The sequence below is a fragment of the Polypterus senegalus genome, chromosome 7 (genome assembly GCF_016835505.1).
Source record: "Polypterus senegalus isolate Bchr_013 chromosome 7, ASM1683550v1, whole genome shotgun sequence".
In the NCBI taxonomy this organism is placed as follows: domain Eukaryota; kingdom Metazoa; phylum Chordata; class Cladistia; order Polypteriformes; family Polypteridae; genus Polypterus; species Polypterus senegalus.
Genome location: NC_053160.1, coordinates 90,185,229 through 90,205,661, shown reverse-complemented (window position 1 = coordinate 90,205,661; position 20,433 = coordinate 90,185,229). Strand labels below are relative to the sequence as shown.

Genomic DNA, 20,433 nt, shown 5'->3' with positions numbered 1-20,433 from the left:
GTTATTCAAATTACCCCCACTAAACAACAAATTTTGGTCACAGTTTGCCCATTGAGACAGAAACAAATTAGATGCCACTCTGAAGTAAGTCACATATTGTATAAAGTTAATGTTTGTGTTCTTATCTAGCATAATCCCACACAAATTAGGAATCCAACAATGACAAAAAAGAACACTTCAATAGTACACATAAGCTGTAAAATCCCCAACGAAGGTTAGACTCTAGTTTACACTCTAGCACCTTAGCTTCTAAAGGTGCACTCACACTAATCACGTCTGTTTCGTACCGTGCACAAGCGTGATTGTCCACCATCCCTACTCCTCCGCTGGCCTGCACTTAATATTCTTGGCCCGCGCATGCTTTCATCATGACCGTGCAACTAAAGCCAAAACAAGATCCGAACACGGACTGACAGCATGCATGTCAAAATGATTTTACTAATTTTGTGGTTGTTTTGGAGTTGCGTAGGACAGGATAACATTCTACCTTCTTACAGATTAACTGAGTGTGCAGTGCAGCATTTTGCTGTAAATCATGGTGCTTGTACGAGAAGATTTTTACGGTGACAAATGAAGTAAAGGGAGGAATTTGCAGCTTTTTCTGCCAACTACAATTCACGCTCATGTGTAAGGTGAAAATAAAAACCTGTTTTTAACTCAAAAGATATTGAATGAAATGAGAATTTCACTATATGACGTCATGTTTGTTTTCCAAGCTTGGGCACGTCTAGCGCTCAGACTTTTCCGTGTTCAGACCACACCTCTTCCAAGCGGACCAGGGGCATGGTATGGCTGGCCTGGAATGGAGCGATCACACTAATCAAATGAACTAGACTTAGCTGGGTTACATGCGGACAAACGTGCTTGGCCACAGAACGAACTGCCAGTGTGAGTTCACCCTAAATTACACTGCTTGCCAGATTAGCTACATTTACAACTTAATCCTCAATGCAAGAAAAACTACACATCATTTAAACAATAACTATCGCTGGGGTGGCATGGTTAGAGTTGCTCTAGAGACATGGGTCTTATGTTTGCCATGGACACTGATTTAAGAATATGCCAAAGTGTGTTTTCCGCAGGGACAGTAAGTTAATTTCCTCCCACACCCAAAAAAGTGAGTGTTAAATTAATAGGTAAGCGTGGGTAAAATTGTGCCCTGAAATGGAATGAACTTGCATCTCATCCAAAAAATGTGTGGATGGATAAGAATATTTATGTCTGGAAATATTTTCACAGATTTAAAATATTAACTTAAGTCTTGCATTACTAAAGATCCTTTTATAGTGAATACAATTTTCCTAGGTTTGGGCATTCCAAAATCATCATCTCAGGAAAAATCCTCTCCAAACTATGAGAACTCTCTGTGGGTCCCTTTATACTTGGCATTGCCGTGTGTTTTGTATCTGGATTGTATCCAGACATTATTACCCAGATTTCTTTTAGACACGGCATTCAAATGCATCTTCAGTATCCACATCATATCAGGACTGAGATCATATATCACTTTCCATACACAACATTCAAATTTTCTATTTAAAGTGGATGGAAAATGCATTTTATATTGACATATGTGTTAAATGCAGTTGCTATACAGTTCTGTTCACCCACATATGTGGTCTGAGTAATCCGATCACAAGTGTACTTACACCTGGATTGTAATGTGGTCAAGTGCTGGCCGACTGTGATAGAATCACTAAGAACACACATTAGTGCCATCTTTTACGGAGACCTAAGCTTTCCCCTAATGGCCATTTTAAACAAATCCCCAGCTGTGTCTTTTGTCTACTAATAATTTTAACCACGAGTGCTAACAGTGTCTGTCAATTTAATTTTGCTTTTAAACATTCAAATTTCCATATAAAATGTATATATTAAAAACCAAAATATAATCAACAAGGCTTTTTTAAATTCTGGACTGCCCCTATCAGGGGTGGTCAACTCCGACTCTGTAGGGCTATAGTAGCTGCCTGTTTTTTATTCTGTTTTGTTAGTTAGTGACCATTTTTTGATGTTAATAAACTTGTTTAGCTTTAACTTTAATTAATTTGCTATTTAAGACTCAGGCCTCATTGTTATTTCCTTTTTCTTTAATTAGCAGCCAAAGAATAATGGGATACAAAACAAGTCAACACATAACCTGCATTCTGTGTCCATCATACAATATCCGAATATAAAGAAAAGTGAAGTTCTTGATAATGTTGATCTGCTCAGGTCCACAAAAAAATTGGATGGTCCTCTTAGAAGAAAGGTCTGCTATGGTTAAAGGAGAGCACCAGTATGCCATGGAATTAAATAAAAGGTTTAATTAACAACAAGAATCGGCTGCTAATTAAGAAACTGGTTAGAGTGAAACTAGTTGAAGTTTGTGGCCCCAACTTAGGTGGTCATCCATTGACTCACTTCACATCTCATTTTTGCTTGACTGCCATTGAAATGGCTATATGGTTGAGAGACATGGACGCTATCCAGTGACCTGAGATGAACACTAGAATCCTTCCGTACTGTGTCCTTGGGTACCGCTGGTTTGATTTTGGGTCTAATGAGCGGTTTGGTCATGGAGTCCTGAATGAGGCACATTACCTGCATTGTGAGGGAGCATCAGTTACGGCAATACAGCCATGTGGCACGATTCCCAGAGGATGATTATTCAGGATCCTCATTATTGAGGACCCAAGTGGCTGGACCAGGTCAAGGGGATTCCTACGTAACATCTGGCTGTGGCAGATATAGGGTCATTTCCAGACGGTGGGACTGGACTGTGTGTCTGCCTGGGAGGGTTGCCAACCAGGATTCTGAGCTGTTTCGTCATGTGGTGGGTGCGGTAACGCGCTGTACCAGCCTGACCTGACCTGCCATTTAAAAAAAAAAAAAGTAATTTAGAGGACTTGGTCTTAAAAAAAAGTCAACTAAAGTAAATGGAAAAGAAGCAAATTAATAGCAGGAATTGTTCTCTGGTGAAGAAAGAGGGAGAAATAAAAACTGTAGCCACTGTGGACCTCCAGGATCAGAGATGGACACTCCAATCCTCAAATTTCAGGACTGCAAATAATTGCTGATTAGCCTTTTTGAACACTTATAACTCTGGTCTGAATATGCTCCTAGATATTAAGATATCTCTACGGGCTTATCATTAAATCACAGTAGTTATGGTGCATGTAATTTCCTAAACTTTTGCAAGTAATTTCTCGGTTTTCTCTCTCTTCATTTGCCTTGTCATTTAATTAATACTGTTTCTAAAATAATGTACATCTTATAATAAAATGCAATTCATTCAGTGTTGAACCACCAGATGAGGCCTCCAAGTACCCCAAGTCAAGTATGGTGAAGAATACAAATCTTGAAGAACTGGTTGGAAACTATTAACATGCATGATGCCTACAACAGTTAGAACTGAGCAGATTTGATCTCTTTAATGGTTTTAAAGTGAATTGCAGCTTTTATGTATATTATATGTTATTCCTGGATATTCTCTGAAATTTTAATCATAGAAATAAAAATGAGCTGAAAATTCTAATCTTAATTTAAGTAAACATTTCTTCTTATCGGGCGGCACGGTGGCGCAGTGGTAGCGCTGCTGCCTCGCAGTTAGGGGACCTGGGTTCGCTTCCTGGGTCTTCCCTGCGTGGAGTTTGCATGTTCTCCCCGTGTCTGCGTGGGTTTCCTCCGGGCGCTCCGGTTTCCTCCCACTGTCCAAAGACATGCCGGTTAGGTGGTTTGGCGATTCTAAATTGGCCCTAGTGTGTGTTTGTGTGTGTGCTTGGTGTTTGTGTGTGTCCTGCAGTGTGTTGGCACCCTGCCCAGGATTGGTTCCTGCCTTGTGCCCTGTGTTGGCTGGGATTGGCTCCAGCGGGACCCTGTGTTCGGATTCAGCGGGTTGGAAAATGGATGGATGGATTTCTTCTTATTAAGCACCTCTACTCTGTGTAAAAAGTTACCTTTAAGATCAAAAAACATTTTCCTTTGAATAAGCTCTGTACATGGAATTAGCAAAACCGAATAACAACATTCTTTCCAGTATCACATGACCACCCAAATGGAAATAAAAACATAGTACACTGATTGGGGATTATTCTTATCTGGTGGTTTCAATGCTGATCAATTGGTTGACAATGGAAATCTTTGACAGTAAGTATCTTGAAAAAAATGAATTTAATAATGTCTTGTCACAGCCAATATTAAAAAGCTGGACATCTTGTCCAGAAGTGACATTTATAGGTTTCTGTTTAGTTTGAATTTTAAATTGTAAACAAACTATAGTCTTCACACTTAGATGTAAAATGACCAAACACCGTCCAAGTGTTTCGGTAAACCACTTACTTCTTAGCCTGGTTAATATTGTACTGGAGTTTTTATCAGTTAACTTCAAAGAAGGCACTGAAAATTGTCCTCCTGACTGCATATCTTTGAATCAAGCGTAATACTAGAGACGCTAACCAGACGCTAAAATATCTTCCCTGCTTTAATTGTGTACTTCAATAAACCACTCACACATTCTCGTATTGGCTTACACTTGACTTCCAGCTATTACGTTCTTTAAAAAGTTTTTACTTTTCTGCAAAACTGTATAGACTTTGTAAATGACATCAACCCCCCCCAATTTCCGATCTAAGTATGAAATTTAAGTATAACTAAAGAGATGTCATTTTTCCTGGGGTTTAATGTGTTTTGCATATCCCGTCTTGCTGCATGTCATTCCTTCAGCTTCATATCTTGTCTATATGACTTGTCTAATATGAATTTGCTCATTTGACTTATACCACTCAAAAGAATGAGTGCCTTCAGTTATCAGTTTTTACTTGACATCCTGCATGCTGGATATGTTTTTATCTTAGTAGCTTAGATTACTGTTTTCAGGACATGGCTGACTATCTTGTTCCCTCAACTTACTATCTTTTAGATACAACTTTTATCTCATTCCCTTAAGTAGATATGATTTATCTCCTTCATTTTAACTGCTATCTTATATGCATGATGAATTATTTTGCTTGCTCATCATCCTCTAGTGCATGAACCAGTGTGCACAGAGAAGCACAGCTTTGAGTCTTTAATCTTTTATTATGTATTTACTTGTGTCACTTGTTATCTTATTCTCTCCCTTACTTTGTTGTGTGTGTAAGTTAATATCTCATTTCATTGTGCACTGTGTAGTATGAATAGCATGTTACCTAAATTGCTCCAATTTACTGGTTTGTGTATCTGATTCATTATATCGCTCCTTCGACTTGCCATCTTGTGTGTTGTACAGCCAGGACACTTATCCAGCTGGGACAAGTTTATAATGGACAGGGAGAGAGTGTGGTCTTGACATTACCTGCCCTGGGACACTAGATGGCAGTCCCCCTCTGGTTGCTATGGCACTACAGATTCCCACAGGGCACACTGGGAGTTGGAGTTCGCTGCGGCCCTGTTGGGTGCTGTGGAAGCCACCAGAGGAAGCTGTGGAGGTTGCAGAGCCCTGCTACATTGGGCTTTCACCACACCCGGGTGTGATTCCCTGGAACAGAATAGGAGAAGCCAGCTGCCACTGCTCTGGGACCCAGAGTCGGGAGGGAGAAGACAAAGTTTGCCAGAGGAGGAGTGGAGGGTAAGACGATTGAGAAAGAAAGAAAGAAAGAAAGAAAGAAAGAAAGAAAGAAAGAAAGAAAGAAAGAAAGAAAGAAAAGTTCTGTGGCTTGCGCTTTAATTGATGCTTATAGTACTGTGCTGCTGTGGGGAACAAAAAAAAAGTGCTCCACGTAGAAAATAAATGCTTGGTGTCTGTCTGTGTTGGGTTTGGGAGGCTGGTGCGCCCCCTGCAGGCCACAGTGTATAGATTTTGATTTCATGACTTCAGTTTACTGTGTTGTGGGGCTATTGTATCATTTGCACAGATATTTTCAGTGCTTGGTATTAAAATGATACAAATCTTCCTTTTCCACCCTTTCCATTTTCATTTTCCAAAACAGGAAGGATTGTTTTATAAAGAAGGCATTACATAATGTCATCTTCCAATGCTATGCACCCAGATCACTCCCATGGTTCAGCTGATGATTCATCCACTAATGCACCACATTTTGTTTTGAAATAAAGGGTGTTCCCACTCATTTTACCCACAATTCAAATTCACCAACTTTCACCCTTATTCTTCATTAAAATCAATAATATGATTATTTTTTTTCTTTACAGCAAGGGAATCTTCTCTATGCTGGAAACAGAAATTAACATCAGAAAGAACTGAATGGTTTGGTGGAGTGGTTTTAACGTAGGGTTTAAACGTGGCAAATCTGTGGAGTCAAAAAAGTTTGTACATTCACACATCCCACCTCGCATATAAATAAAAAGAAGTGGTGTGACTTTTATTTCATTTTAAAAGAGCCTTCGCTTTTAATCTAGTTGTCATTTTTGTGGGACTCCATTTTTTTCCATTTAAGAACGTATTCTGCTCTCTACACGTTCAATTTATAGATGTATCTCCCACCAACATTACAAAACTGGTTCAGATCAAAAATGCAATATCTCTTTCTTCTACTGATTGTTCTACCCGACACTACAGAATTTGGTTTTCCCAAAATCTCCATGGGATGTCCTTCTTCACTCAAGGAAAAAAAGAGCATGACCTTTAAAACTGATTACTTGTCTAGTTCTGCAAAATAAATTTTAAAAGCCTTGACTTATTCTCTAGACTTCCTATCTACAACATTATGCTCTGCCTCAATTGATGTCTTTAAATATTTAGTGTTTTGCATAATACAGGAATTACATAATTCATATGCACAAGACTAGAATTTAAAAACAATATGCTTATATTTTCTTCTCTGTTTCATTTGTTGCTAAGTAATATATATTTTTCACGTACTATCAATAAAATACAATGTTGGCTTTTAATAAATAAGAACATCAATTTTAATTTTGCTAGAAAACTAACAGGTAAAGTTCTAACTCCAGAATGCATTTAAAAGCCTTCACGAGTGAAGGATGGGAAACTGTAAAATACTGAAATGTGATTTATCCTTGTATTACCTGTCCGGGTTCTGTGTGCACACGTGCATTTGGAGCAGAATGCGCTGAGTGAATGTCTTAAAACACTGGCCACATTTCCAGAGGTGCCAGTCACTAAATTCAGTGTTCAACTGACTCGTCGAAGTAGGGCTTGCGAGGACTCGCTGGTTCTTAACGTTCATTTGACCGAGCCCAGTTTCTGGCTTGTCCAGTAACGAGAAATTTCTTGTGCATGGAGCATGAGGGAAAACCATTGAACGCAGTAGTGCTGCAGAAGGAGCCTTGCTTGTCTTGTTAAAGGGCTGTAACGTGTCATGCCTGGACATGGCTTCCATCACGGAGGCAGGGACGTTCACTTTGAGGGAAAGAAAGACAAAGGCACAGAGAGAAAAAAAAAGAGAAACATTAAAAAATTCAAAACATTTCTCTTTGACCCGATTCCTTGAAGTATGAGATGCTATATTGCACAAAGTCAAACATTAACTTTAATTTCTTATAGGTCGTGTATGTGACATGTTCCACAGTAATTTACAATAAAAATAATCTAAAGTTAAACCAGCTGTTGAAGAAAAGAGAAATACAAACATTTTCTTTGCAATGAATGTTATCAAAAACATTTGAAGATTGCTCAGTTCTATTTTCTATTAAATTCTGAATAAAAACATATCCCAAAGCAAAAGCCATAATGGTTTATGTGAAGACACACCACATTTCACACTCATACCAAAGCCACATGCTGGGTACAAAAATATACAGAGATCCAACAAATGGTAACCCTATACATGTGGGATATTACGTGGTGCTTTTTTATTACTAGAAAATTGAATGCCTTCCTTATTTAACTGAAGAGATATGCAGATGCTCACACCATTAGCACAGTGCTCCATAGATGTGGAGTCAGTCTAGCTAGTGGTCAGTCTGTATAATGAAGCGGTTTAAGAAGATCACTTGACTGTGAAGTATATACAGTGACTTAAATCAAGTATTTTACCAATCAGTCAGCAAATTAAGAGGTAATTTCATGTTTAATACTAACCCTAGATTTTTAAATGAACGTAGAACATCTGAGCATGGTGCATTTCTTAAATTCTTATTTAACTCTTATGAATTCCATCTGGGGAGAATATTCTTTAAATATTGGAGAACACAATCTTCATTGGTTTCCCTGACACTGATTGGCTCAAACCTCACACAAGCACATTCATTAAATTTACACTCATGCAGATATTTACTCGGGAAAGAAATGTATTTAATTTAGCTTCAAAGCATTTTCAAAAAAATAGTACACTGTGGAAAAACCTCAGAGAGTAAATTGGGAATATTAAGGTTTTTATTACAAAGCTGGTATTTAGGCAGTCCATTAAAATTTATTGTGTGATGTCATTCAAACGTATGGTATATTTTAAAATTTAAGTTTCACGGGAAAAACAAAGGCGAATGATATAGGAAAAGAAATGAAATGAATGAGCAGAATGGAATTATAGATTTTAATGGAGAAATAAATGACTGTCCTACAGAAAATATAACCAAACAATAGAAAAAAAAACCTCATCAAACACTATTGATTTTACTTTAAAATAGATTTTATAGAAGAAAACATAGTCCCAAAATATACATTCCATATATTAAGTAAATTGTAAATATCTATATTCAGATTGATACATGTACATATAGTATATCCTGTACATGATACATTTATTTTTCAGTAACTGTAACCTCACAAAAAATCTATAGTCTTCAGATTGTAATTACATAGCAGTCTTTATAATGAATGCAGAGAATTTTTAAGTGCTTTGCAAATTACAATTTCTACTACCGTGGGACTTCTGTTTAAAATCTAAAATGACCACTCACAGTTTTCATCTTGTGCAATGCACTGCAGTGGGATCCCGAAAAACGAAGTGTAGCTGTCGTTGTACCAGACTAGCAATTCAGTGCCACGGGGAATATCCATACAGGCTCTGTAGAATATACAAGACCTGGACACGGAGAAAGAACACGACAAAGGTAGGGTTAGACGTTACATTTCGACACAACATGATTCAAAATCTCATACCAACCTTGAGTGAAAGATGTTAAAAAATAAAAAGCATAGCACCATTTCTTTATCGGTATGTCCCCTTCGGTATTTCTTTCACTCCTGTGTTTTTGTGCTTCTGTTCCTTGCTGTGAAGGAAATTATTTCAGCTTTGTTTTGCTTTAAAGAAAAATGATTCAAAGACCGTTTTTTCCTAATGACTTCCTACTTGAGCTCTTAGCTTGGTAAAAAATTGTAAATAACATAATGAAATTGTTGGAAATAAGCACAGAGTCATTTTCATTGAAAGGTCTCTGCAGATGTAATGAAAACTTTTATCCAGTAAGATGTCGTAACATTTATCAGAATTTCACAATACCTACTGCACATAATTAAAAGCGATACAGTATACCCAAAAACCAGAAAGAAATCCTTTGATAATTTTCTAATTTATATATACAATCATCTGTTCAATTTCATAACCTGAATGAATCAATTATAGAATCTGTATTTCGACATCCCTGGATGAGATACTACTCAATTGCAAAGCACATTCACATCAGACCAGTTTGGAATTGCCAGTTAACTTAGCCAAGTCAACTGCATGAAGACGCGGGGAGATTGAGCAAACTCTACAGAGAAAGTGTCTGGGCCTACGTTTGGTCTCAAGCTCTGTCTCACACCCCTGAGCAATTGTCTAGTTTTACAGTATAGAGGTTGGGAGCATGCGCTGATTATGGCGCGTTGGCGCATCCACCACACGATTAAAATTTGAATCTGAGTGCAGCCATGCAATGGGTGACACCTCAGCCCCACACTGAACAGTGTGAGATTTTGTACAGCGGCTGGAGTGCCAATTCTGCCTTGAAAGTGTAGCTGTTAAATTAATTTTGTTCTCCGTGATGTTTTGTATTTCAAAGAACATGTCTTATGCTAGAAAAAAATAATAAAAATTTGTATAACTGCTTAATCTATTTGTTGTGGAACACAACAGCTGATAAACAATTGCTTAAAGAGGACACAACTGCCTTCTCCACTGAATCATCAAATTAACTCATGTTTTTTGGATAAAACATTCACAGTTAAGGGACCCTTGTGAATCTGAAGAACACCAATGAAAATGAAGACTAAAGAGAATTTTTCAGCAGGTTAAGAGATAAAATGATAGAAAATCAGGATAAAAATCTCTATATACGTGTCTGGAAGTTGTAGGTACAATTATCAGGAACAGAAGGTCTGTCTAAAAAAAAAGTGGTGAATCTAAACTGCAAAGTAAGAGGAGACTTGTGAGAGAAACCACAGAGGAGCCAACAGTCACTTTAAAGGATCTGCAGAGTTTCCCTGGCTGAGACTGGACAAAAGGCGTACTAGTTAACTGTATCAAGAGCTCTGTACAACATTGGCCTGTATGGGAGGGTGGCACAAAAGAAATCAATTCCTCATAAAGAACCATGTCAAAACACACGTGGAGGTTGGCAAAAGTTTGAGTGCAATGTGGCCAAACTTCAAAGACACATGTGTGGCTCAAAAGTAATACAGTCAAGGAAATATGAAATATGCCTTCTTAGTTGCATCCAATAAATGACAGAAATGAAATAAAACAAACAAATAGAGACAAGATAGGTGAAAAATTACACAGAAATGCTAAAATATTTACAAGATCTAACAGCTTGATAGTGTGTTTACACCTAAAATGGATACATGATACATACGAAAACTGAAATTAAAAAGACTTATGGCACTGGGAAGAAAGGAATTTCTAAAACTATTTCTGTGGGTTATTTAAAGCGACTATAATCACTGATTTACTAGAGTTAAGTTCTGTATGTAATGGGTGTCTGCCATCTTTTGAGATGATTTCCAATTTTTTCAACATTGCCCTCTGACACACGCTTACCAAATCATCTACATCAGCCCCGATAACTTTAGCTGCATGCTTAGTAATGTAATCTGAGTTTGTAAATTTTTGCTTTTTAAAATCACTAAACCAGGCAACTAAGCTGAAAGTCATGACAGACTGGATCACACTGTGAATAAAGAACAACATGAAGTCCTTGTCCACTTGATATAGTCTGAGTTTATGGAGCAGAAATAAGCCCTGATTGCATTTAGAGTATATATTTTTTGCATTTATATTCCAATTAAGATTGTTCACTATGATAGTTCATATGTATTTATATTCAGTCACTATTTCTACCTCCTTCCCTGGAACAATGATGGGTGAATATGCAGACTTCTGCCTCTTTAAAGTTACTTATTTGGCTGATGTTTTTATTCAAGGTGAGTTGCAACATTTGAGATACAATTGGTTACATTTCTTTTGTTTTTCCAATTTGGAGTACAGGCAAGTCAAGAGATTTGCTCATGGTTACACAATGACAGTAGCGGGACTTCTCATCCTCATTGTTTGAAGTCCAAAGCCTTAATCCCTAAGTCACACTGCCCTCCTCTTAAAATCAATTATCATTTACTTGGTCTTTTGACATTCAGAATAAGATAGTTCATATTGAACCAATTAAATAAAAAGTCCACTTGATTTAAGTAATGTCTTTCATTCCTCACAAATATGCATCCTTTCAGCATTGTGTCATCAATATGCTTTCATCAGCATACTTTACCACATCGCAAACAACAGCACACCTACAGTGAAGTATGACGGTGGTAACATTTTGCTTTTTCCCTGCTTTTATGATAGCAGCGACTTAGCAGCTGGTTAAAATGGAATGAATACTGAATGGCTGAAAATATAACTAAATACCGCAAGAGAATTTAAGTCTGTAAAAATCATGAAAATTCTGTGAATTCAGCAGAATAAAGATCCCAATCTAAACACCAAAGTAACATTGGAATGGCTCAAGGACTGAAAAGGTGTTTGTCCTACGATGACTTTGTCAAAGCCTTGAACTCATTCTGTGACACTGTTTGAAAAGTGCAGTGTACGAGTGTCATCTGATCAATTGGAGTAAGAAATGAGAAAAATCTGCCTGAAATAACAGGCCAAAATCACTCATGAACAGCGTGCAAAGCAGTACTTACGCAACGGACTTAAAGCTGTTGCTGCTGCCAAATGAGATTCTACAAAATCTTAAAGTTTAGGATGTAATGCTTATGCAAACAGTATACTTTCTTTGTAACTACTTTTTGATTTTTTTTCCGGCATAAGACAATGTCATATAACAAAATTAATTTTTAGTTATTTCATTGAGAATAACTTTTTAAATGGAGGATTTGTTATTTACGGAAGCTCTGAACCGCATAATGAAAAAAATTATGGTATAACCCCTATCTCATACGTTCATGAAAATATCTCTTACAAATGGGATACTTTTATATACATAAGAGATGTTTTCACGTACATACACAATAAAGTTAGATTATAAAAATTAGAAAACTGCATTTTTTAATTTAACTGTATCTCGTATGCATGTGAAAACTTCTCTAACATGCGTGAAAGTATCCAATGTATACAAAATATTTTCATGCAAGTATGAGATAAGGGCCATCGCATCATTTTTTTCATTGTGTGGTTCAGAGCTTCTGTAGTTATTCAGCAAAATAGGAGAATTTGTAATGAGAGTGAATACTTTTTCAAGCAATGCACACACAGCATAAGAAAAGGCTGAAATGTTGTTTAAGCTTTAATGTCTTCTATATTTCTTTAAAGGTATTAAGTGAAAAAAAAACACATTTTCTAACTTGCCACGTGAGTGTTGAACAAATTTACTCTAGCTTTCTGCAAGTGCCTATCAAATACCACTACACTTTTCTGAGATCCACATTTTCTATCTATCTATCTATCTATCTATCTATCTATCTATCTATCTATCTATCTATCTATCTATCTATCTATCTATCTATCTATCTATCTATCTATCTATCTATCTATCTATCTACTGAATTTTTCTTCCATATTGTATCATTCTAAAAACTCCATTTCAGGAGAAATTGGGTCTGAAGCCTGTCCTGTCAGCCTTTGGCAAACACCTGACTGCTTGTGTCTTCGCAGGACTCACTCAGATAAAGTTGTGGCCAAAAGTTTTGAGAATGACACAAGTATTGGTTTTCACAAAGTTTGCTGCATCTGTGTATTTAGATCTTTTTGTCAGATGTTTCTATGGTATACTGAAGTATAATTATAAGCATTTCATAAGTTTCAAAGGCTTTTATTGACAATTACATTAAATTTATGCAAACAGCCAATATTTGAAATGCTGGCCCTTCTTTTTCAAGACCTCTGCAATTCGCCCTGGCATGCTGTCAATCAGTCTCTGGCCAGATCCTGACGGATTGCAGCTCATTCTTGCATAATCAATGCTTGCGAGTTTGTCAGAATTTGTGGGTTTTTGTTTGTCCACCCGCCTCCTGAGGATTGATCACAAGTTCTTAATGGGATTAACGTCTGTGGAGTTTCCTGGCCATGGACCCATAATTTCGATGTTTTGTTCCCCAAGCCAGTTAGTTATCACTTTTGCCTTATGGCGCGGTGCTCCATCGTGACACAAGTATTGGTTTTCACAAAGTGTTATGGTGCACCATCATGCTGGAAAACGCATTGTTTGTTGCCAAACTGTTCTTGGATGGTGGGGAGAAGCTGCTCTCAGAGAATGTTTTGGTATGATTTTTTATTCCATCCTCCAAGACAACATCATCATTATCATTACTAGCTGAACAGTTGTTTTGTGAGTTTACCCATATAAGCCAATTGTCCCCAAATATGTTGCCTGCATACTTCATGGTCCAGGTTATCCATTGGGGTGACACCCATTCTTTTCATATCATCTGACATGACACGACTGCCTACCATGTCTTCTTTCGCCTCCTTATTACCTATTTTCTTAATTCAGCATTTGTCCTTCTAACAGAACATAACACTCTACACATTCCATTATGTACAGAATAACATTTTTCAGCTTGATTCCCATCCCAGATTTTTCAATTAAGGAATGAATATTATGTTTTCACATTTCATATGCAATGTAATTATTTGAAGGACTGGGCTGTAACATTTTGTAGTTTAGTGGCAAACAAAGTTCAGTGCAGCTTTCTTGAACTAATGTGCTATAAAATGTTTCATTATTAAGATCAAGATTACCTTGGATTACAAGCTAAATTTCTCTGCATACTCCTTCTTTGAAAAAAAACTGATGCAATTAATTTTATTGCACTAATTTTAACCTTTGTTATATGGTCAATGTCAATTTTTGTTTCAAGCATCATCTCCAAATCACTTTACAAAGCAGTTAAGAAAAGTAAAAATCGAATACAGAATACAAAAAAGGGCAAGTACAAAATGTCAAGCAAAGTCAGCAGGACAATATTTTAAAAGTTATTAGGAAACTGTGCCAAATACTCAAAAACAGCCAAGCAAAACAAAAGTATTTCAAATAATATTTTAGTACATAATTAATCATACTGTATCAATATGTTGTAAAGAGTAATATTCTCTTATAGGCTATGAAAGGAAATTCACAAATCTTTAGCAATCTTTCACCACTTTATACTTTTCAGCATCAATTTTGTGTACATATATCAAGTTGCAACCCACTGCTACACCATGTTCATCACAGTTTAATGGAAATGTATTCCTGTGACATCCCCATAATCAGTTTTCAAAGCTAGGGTTCTGTGTAGATGGGTGTTTCTTTGTCAAACACACCACACAATCAAATATTTGTAGAATAGAATAATTTCTTTGCACAGATATAATTTTTTTTGTTTGTTCATTTTTTGTGTATTGGAGCATCTCAGTTCACATCTTTAGATTTCCTAAATGCTAATATCAATACTCTTCAAGCTGCTCTATAAATGTAAAGGTGCAGTTCATCTTTTGGTTGTTGATTTACAAGCCAAATGTATTTCACACATCACAAATTAATTACCAATTAAATCTTGCATAAGCAGGGATGGGAGAAAAAAGTGAAAAACCTCTACAATTCAAACATATTGTTACTTTAAAGAAAAAAAATCTATGCGTCTTGTAATCTCATAATATATGTTTAACAAGAATTCTGACACACTAGAGACACAATGTGGCAGACGTTACCACAAGTATAAGCTCTCTGTGAGTTACAGATTGGGGTCCTAGCAGTTGTTTGTAAGCACTTTAAGCTACATTTTTTTGTATGAAAATGCGCTATATAAATAAATGTTGTTGTTGTTGTTGTTGTTGTGCTCCAGACCCCTGAACCCCTGTTCAGAACACCGAAATTAGTCTCATAGCTTAACGAGAAATAGGACAGTACATTAATATAGTAGTAGCAGTAATAGCAGTAGTAGTGAAGGAGAAAATGAAAACAAAACTGAGCGCTGATATGAACAATGATGCACATCTTTTCTCTGACACACTGAGTAATTTCAGGCAACAAATTATTCAGCAGAAGTGTATCAAGAAATGTTATGGGGGCCTAATGCCTGACTGTGACTCCAAATCAGAAGTTTCCTTTTCTATCTATCTATCTATCTATCTATCTATCTATCTATCTATCTATCTATCTATCTATCTATCTATCTATCTATCTATCTATCCAATTGAAATAACTGTTAGGTCTTTTGTTCAGAGATGGATATGCCACTTAAACACTTCCGTAATGAGCTTACTAACTTTAAACTATCTTAGAATGTTGTTACAAGGATGTATTAGTAACAGTAAGTGCAGAGTAACTTGTCAACATGTATTTTTGTAAATTTTCAAGATCACAATACACTAAGACTCAAAATCACATTATATGTTTTAAAAAATAAATACTGATGCATCACACTTGGCTCTGAGGCTAGAGATCTGCACTAGCAATCAGAAGGTTGCTGGTTCGAATCCCATAAATGCCAAAAGGGACTCTACTCTGTTGGGCCCTTGAGCAAGGCCCTTAACCTGCAGTTGCTCTGTCCTGGATAACATGTTAATCTGCATCAATCCTGCAGGGAAAAACCTGGGGGTTGGTGGCAGAACTGGCACTCCAGCTACCATAAAAAACCTCAAACTGTTCCATTCCATCTGAACTTGTATGGTGCTGAGGTGTCGGGTCCTAATCTGGATCCTGAGTTGGTTTGTCAAGTAGCGGGTGCAGCAATGCACTGTATCAGCATGTGCACCTAACGTCTCTCTCTCTCACACATGGTATTTTAAGAACTTTCATCCAAGACAAAGCCAGCTAGCACTCCACTCTGTACACTCAAAACTGTAAAACAGGTAAATGAACACTGTGAAGATATGAGGGCATGCTTAGCAGGGTCATAGTACTTCTTGAGTGGAGTTAGTTTGTAAAATTTGGGGTATTTTTAAGTGCATTTAACAAGATAGATTTTTATAAAAGTTACAGGCATGAATTATGCTTATTTTTTTTTTATTTTTTACCAATGGACCATAATACAGTATCTGCCAACAGTGATGGAGGTACCTAAGACTTGTAACAAAAACTTTGATAATGAATACTTGAACCATAATACTGCAAATTCTGATCAATGTTTTAACAGCTGAAGCAAAAAAATTCTGAAAAATATTTAAAATATATTTAGGAAAGAATGTAATGTGGTGGCTATAAATCAGCTCTGTTATTATAATTCTTATAGCTGAGAAATGCCAAACAACTGTATTATATATCCAAGGGTAGAGACTGAACAAATATCAGTTTTACTTTAGAGGCTAAAAGGGAAGAAATGTAGGTTTTCAGTCTACTTCAGATTAAAAAAACAAACATATCAACCCTTTTTTCCTGGGTGAAAAGGTACTCTACAAATATGTTGAAATATTATTTTAGAAAACAAAATGATTTCATTTCACCATTAAAATCAATCCACATGTACCAATCCCACAGCCTGCTGTTGTCCCTATACAGACTGCATGTTATCCCTGTGCCCACGTTGATTTTGTCCCCCCCACATCCCAAAGATGTGCAGGTTAGGCTGTCTGTCCATTCCAAACTGTGCCCTGGGATCATGAGTGGGCACTATGATATACTGATGCCCCATCCAGAGCACTTTTCTTGAATTTAAATCAGTGCTGCCAGGAGAAGCTCCGGCCCCCTGTGACCCCGAATTGGATTTAGTGAGTTTGAGAATTTTTTATTGGAATGAATCTAATGAAAAATGTTTCTTTGGTTTAGGCTTTGTGCAGTATGGCAGATGAAATACAGTATGTTGCAAATAAAAAGTCAAAGTCACATCTACATGAAGGGGAAAATGCATGCAGTGCTAGGTGCCTTTCTTTAGTTTTGTAATGCACTTTTATTCCATCTATAATGTGCATTGGTTAAATACACGGCTGTACAAGACCAGTAACTTTCTGCTATGTGGGTCTGTTATAATTATTAGAAGAATTTTGGACTATGAAGAGCTGTGCACACTTTGGGCCCCCTATATTGCTATTGTGCACAATGTATTCTGACTGTAAATTCTCTTTAAATTGCAGTAAATTGTTTATCTATTGTTCAGTTAATGTATACATGCCAGCTATGGTGCAGTATCCCAAGTAAGCTTAAAAGTGTGGTTGAATTAATGATTCATCTGTTATCCCAAACACACTCTTCCATCAAAAAGAATCGGACAAGCCACACTTTGAAGATGCCTTTGAAAAAGTAAAATTAAACATCACTGTAAAACAAATTTTCAGCACTGGTTATAACCAAATATTTCTACTGAGATGGTGCATAATTTCGTAAATATCCTTTACTACTGAATGGAATATCCACTATCTCCAGATCTGAAACTGTAAGTAACCATTAAAGTCCTTTGTACCCCCAGCTTACTATTCCAAGTCTGCAAGAATAATGTGCCTCGCTCAACAACAGCAAGTTCGGGAAATATAAAATGGCACAGTTCAGTTCTGTACCATTACTGTGAATGATCCCAGAAAAATGCTGTTCTTAGCGGCACACAAGTCACAGCAGTTTCACTCTTCGACAGTCATTTTTTCATAAAGTATCTTCCATGTAATAATGCCACAACCTTCAGCGTTTACCCAAAAATAATATCTAAGCAATTGAAATAAATGAACAAGACACTGCGTTGAGATGAAATTGCTCTCTCCTTTTGCTCCAGTGCTGGCGTGTGTTTTTCTTGGCAGGAATTATCGCACAGCTATAAACCTAGACATGATATTAGGGAGAAACAATTGTGAAGGAAGAGGTTTACTTTGGCATATAAAAATCAATAAAATACAACAATTCGCTTAAAAGCAAATAATCTCCCAAAAGCAGAGCCACAGTGGTTAATTTGCCCTTTTGTCCCTGATCTGCTTCAGAAAAGACAGTTTTCTTATTAATGCTTACTGAAAAAAGTTGCATTTGTGCTTTGGGCAAGTCATTCAAGCTCTCTTGAACATGGTCAGTAATGTAATCTGTGCTTTTATTTATGGTTATTTTTACTTTTTCCAGCAATGAAGTTTAGTGTTGTATTTCTGACAATGAGCTATAATAGAAATATGCAACTGAACTGCCCATACGTTAAAAATAATCAAAACATACACTGATGTATCAACGATTAGCAAATTAAGTGACAGATATTCATCTCAACTTTTAAAGAATGTGTTGCTTACCCACACCTTTCCAGTTTCCCCAAAATTCTTAAGGATTTACCAGTCCATGTATGAGTTTCTGCAAATTTCTTTCTCATTCATCCCACTGCAAGCTTAAACATTCTGTTACTTTTCATATTTAGTAATTTTTTTTTCTCCAGGTAAAACTTTGCCTGAGAAGATTTAAATGCCATCTCTTAAATATTTTGTGCCACTTACTTTCTGGCACAATGAGTCCATGTTCCAAGCTGGAGTGCCTTTTGTGTGGCATTCTCATTCATGTTAGGGCAATTTATTCCTCCAAAATCCAAACACTTACTGGGTTTTCCTTACTTATTTCCTATTCAATTAACTGAACTGCAGTGTTTTTGTTTTTTGTTTCCCAAGATGGTGCCTGCCTTGTGCTTATAACTGCCAGGATACTTGCTGGTTACCTTTGGTTGTGTCAAGATAAACAAGTTTGAAAATGGTTGGATGGATGAATCCATGATTTTTGTGTTGTAGTTACTGAAAAACCTTTAATGAGCTTTATTAGATGATGGGATTAAGAAGGATCGATAACAGGTGGATATATACATTAGAACAGTGGTTTCCAACCTTTTTTTATATTCCACACCCCTATAAATTCTTCTTTTTAACATATAAAGCATTAAATGGCCAAGGTCCGGCTTACTTGTCTGAACTTATCATGACTTACAAACCTGAGCGCACATTAAGATCTCAAGATGCCGGTCTGCTTAGGATTCCAAGGATTAATAAAATAACAGTGGGAGGTCGAGCTTTTAGTTACAGGGCCCCTAAACTGTGGAATGGTCTTCCTGCTTCCATAAGAGATGCCCCTTCAGTCTCAGCCTTTAAATCCTGGCTGAAGACTCACTACTTCAGTTTAGCATATTCTGACTAGAGCTGCTGATTAACTGTACATACTGCATCTCTGTTGTTAGTCATTAGCACTATAACATAAGTAACATGATAATTATATTTGAATACTAACCCTCACCTATTCTGTTTCTTTTCTCGGTACCCAAATGTGGCCATTGGTGCCACGGCCCACCTGCCAAGTTGTTTGCCTGCCTATGGTAAAGTCATCCCTGATGGAGGATCACAGGAATCATGGGAAAGAGGGGTCCTTTCATCAGAGCAACGTTTCAGCCGTGGCATGGCCAAATGGAGAGGCAGCTAGATGGATGAGGTCTCCAGCACTCTAAAAATATCCAAACCTAATTATGTCATATCATCTACTGTTAAACCGTACTTCTAAAATTTTTATTATTATGCTGTCTTAAGGAATTGTTCTGTTCTGTATATTGTATTGTATTGACCCCCTACTTTTGACACCCACTGCACGCCCAACCTACCTGGAAAGGGGTCTCTCTTTGAACTGCCTTTCCCGAGGTTTCTTCCATTTTCCCTACAAGGTTTTTATTGGGAGTTTTTCCTTGTCTTCTCAGAGAGTCAAGGCTGGGGGGCTGTCAAAAGGCAGGGCCTGTTAAAGCCTATTGCGGCACTTCCTGTGTGATTTTGGGCTATACAAAAATAAACTGTATTGTATTGTAAACTGTATTGTATAAAATGTTTGATTTATGTTCTCACACCCTACAAAAGTAATATCACATTTGAAGATGAAGGAGTCAAATTTCTAATTTTTGAACCACAAATTGAACCACATACAGTTCTGCAGGTGAACTGTTAAAGAAAAAAATTCTTCACTTTGAAAACCAATTATTGTGATTCTACATGACCTCAGCATTATATCATTTCATCTAATGTAGTAGTTCCCAACCTGGGGTGCCCAGACTCTCTGGAGGAGTGAGATGGCATTTCATGGGGTGTGGCAAAGACAATTTGCCACAATTGAGTGAGGTGTTTTGTCCGACTTTATCATGGTGGAATTGATGTCTTGCCTTGTGATGTCATTTATGAGTTA

General features: G+C 36.9%; 1 protein-coding gene across 3 annotated transcripts in view; it reads right to left on the bottom strand.

The window, feature by feature from the left end:
* prdm6 (PR domain containing 6) overlaps positions 1–20,433 on the bottom strand; it is a 121,102-nt gene that overhangs the window by 29,509 nt on the left and 71,160 nt on the right. For all 3 annotated transcript variants that reach the window (XM_039759008.1, XM_039759009.1, XM_039759010.1), the window contains exons 5-6: positions 8,836–8,960; positions 7,003–7,336 (exon numbers count right to left, since the gene is read on the bottom strand). In XM_039759008.1, the coding sequence (XP_039614942.1) occupies positions 7,003–7,336; positions 8,836–8,960 (459 nt within the window). The remainder of the gene's footprint in view (positions 1–7,002; positions 7,337–8,835; positions 8,961–20,433) is intronic.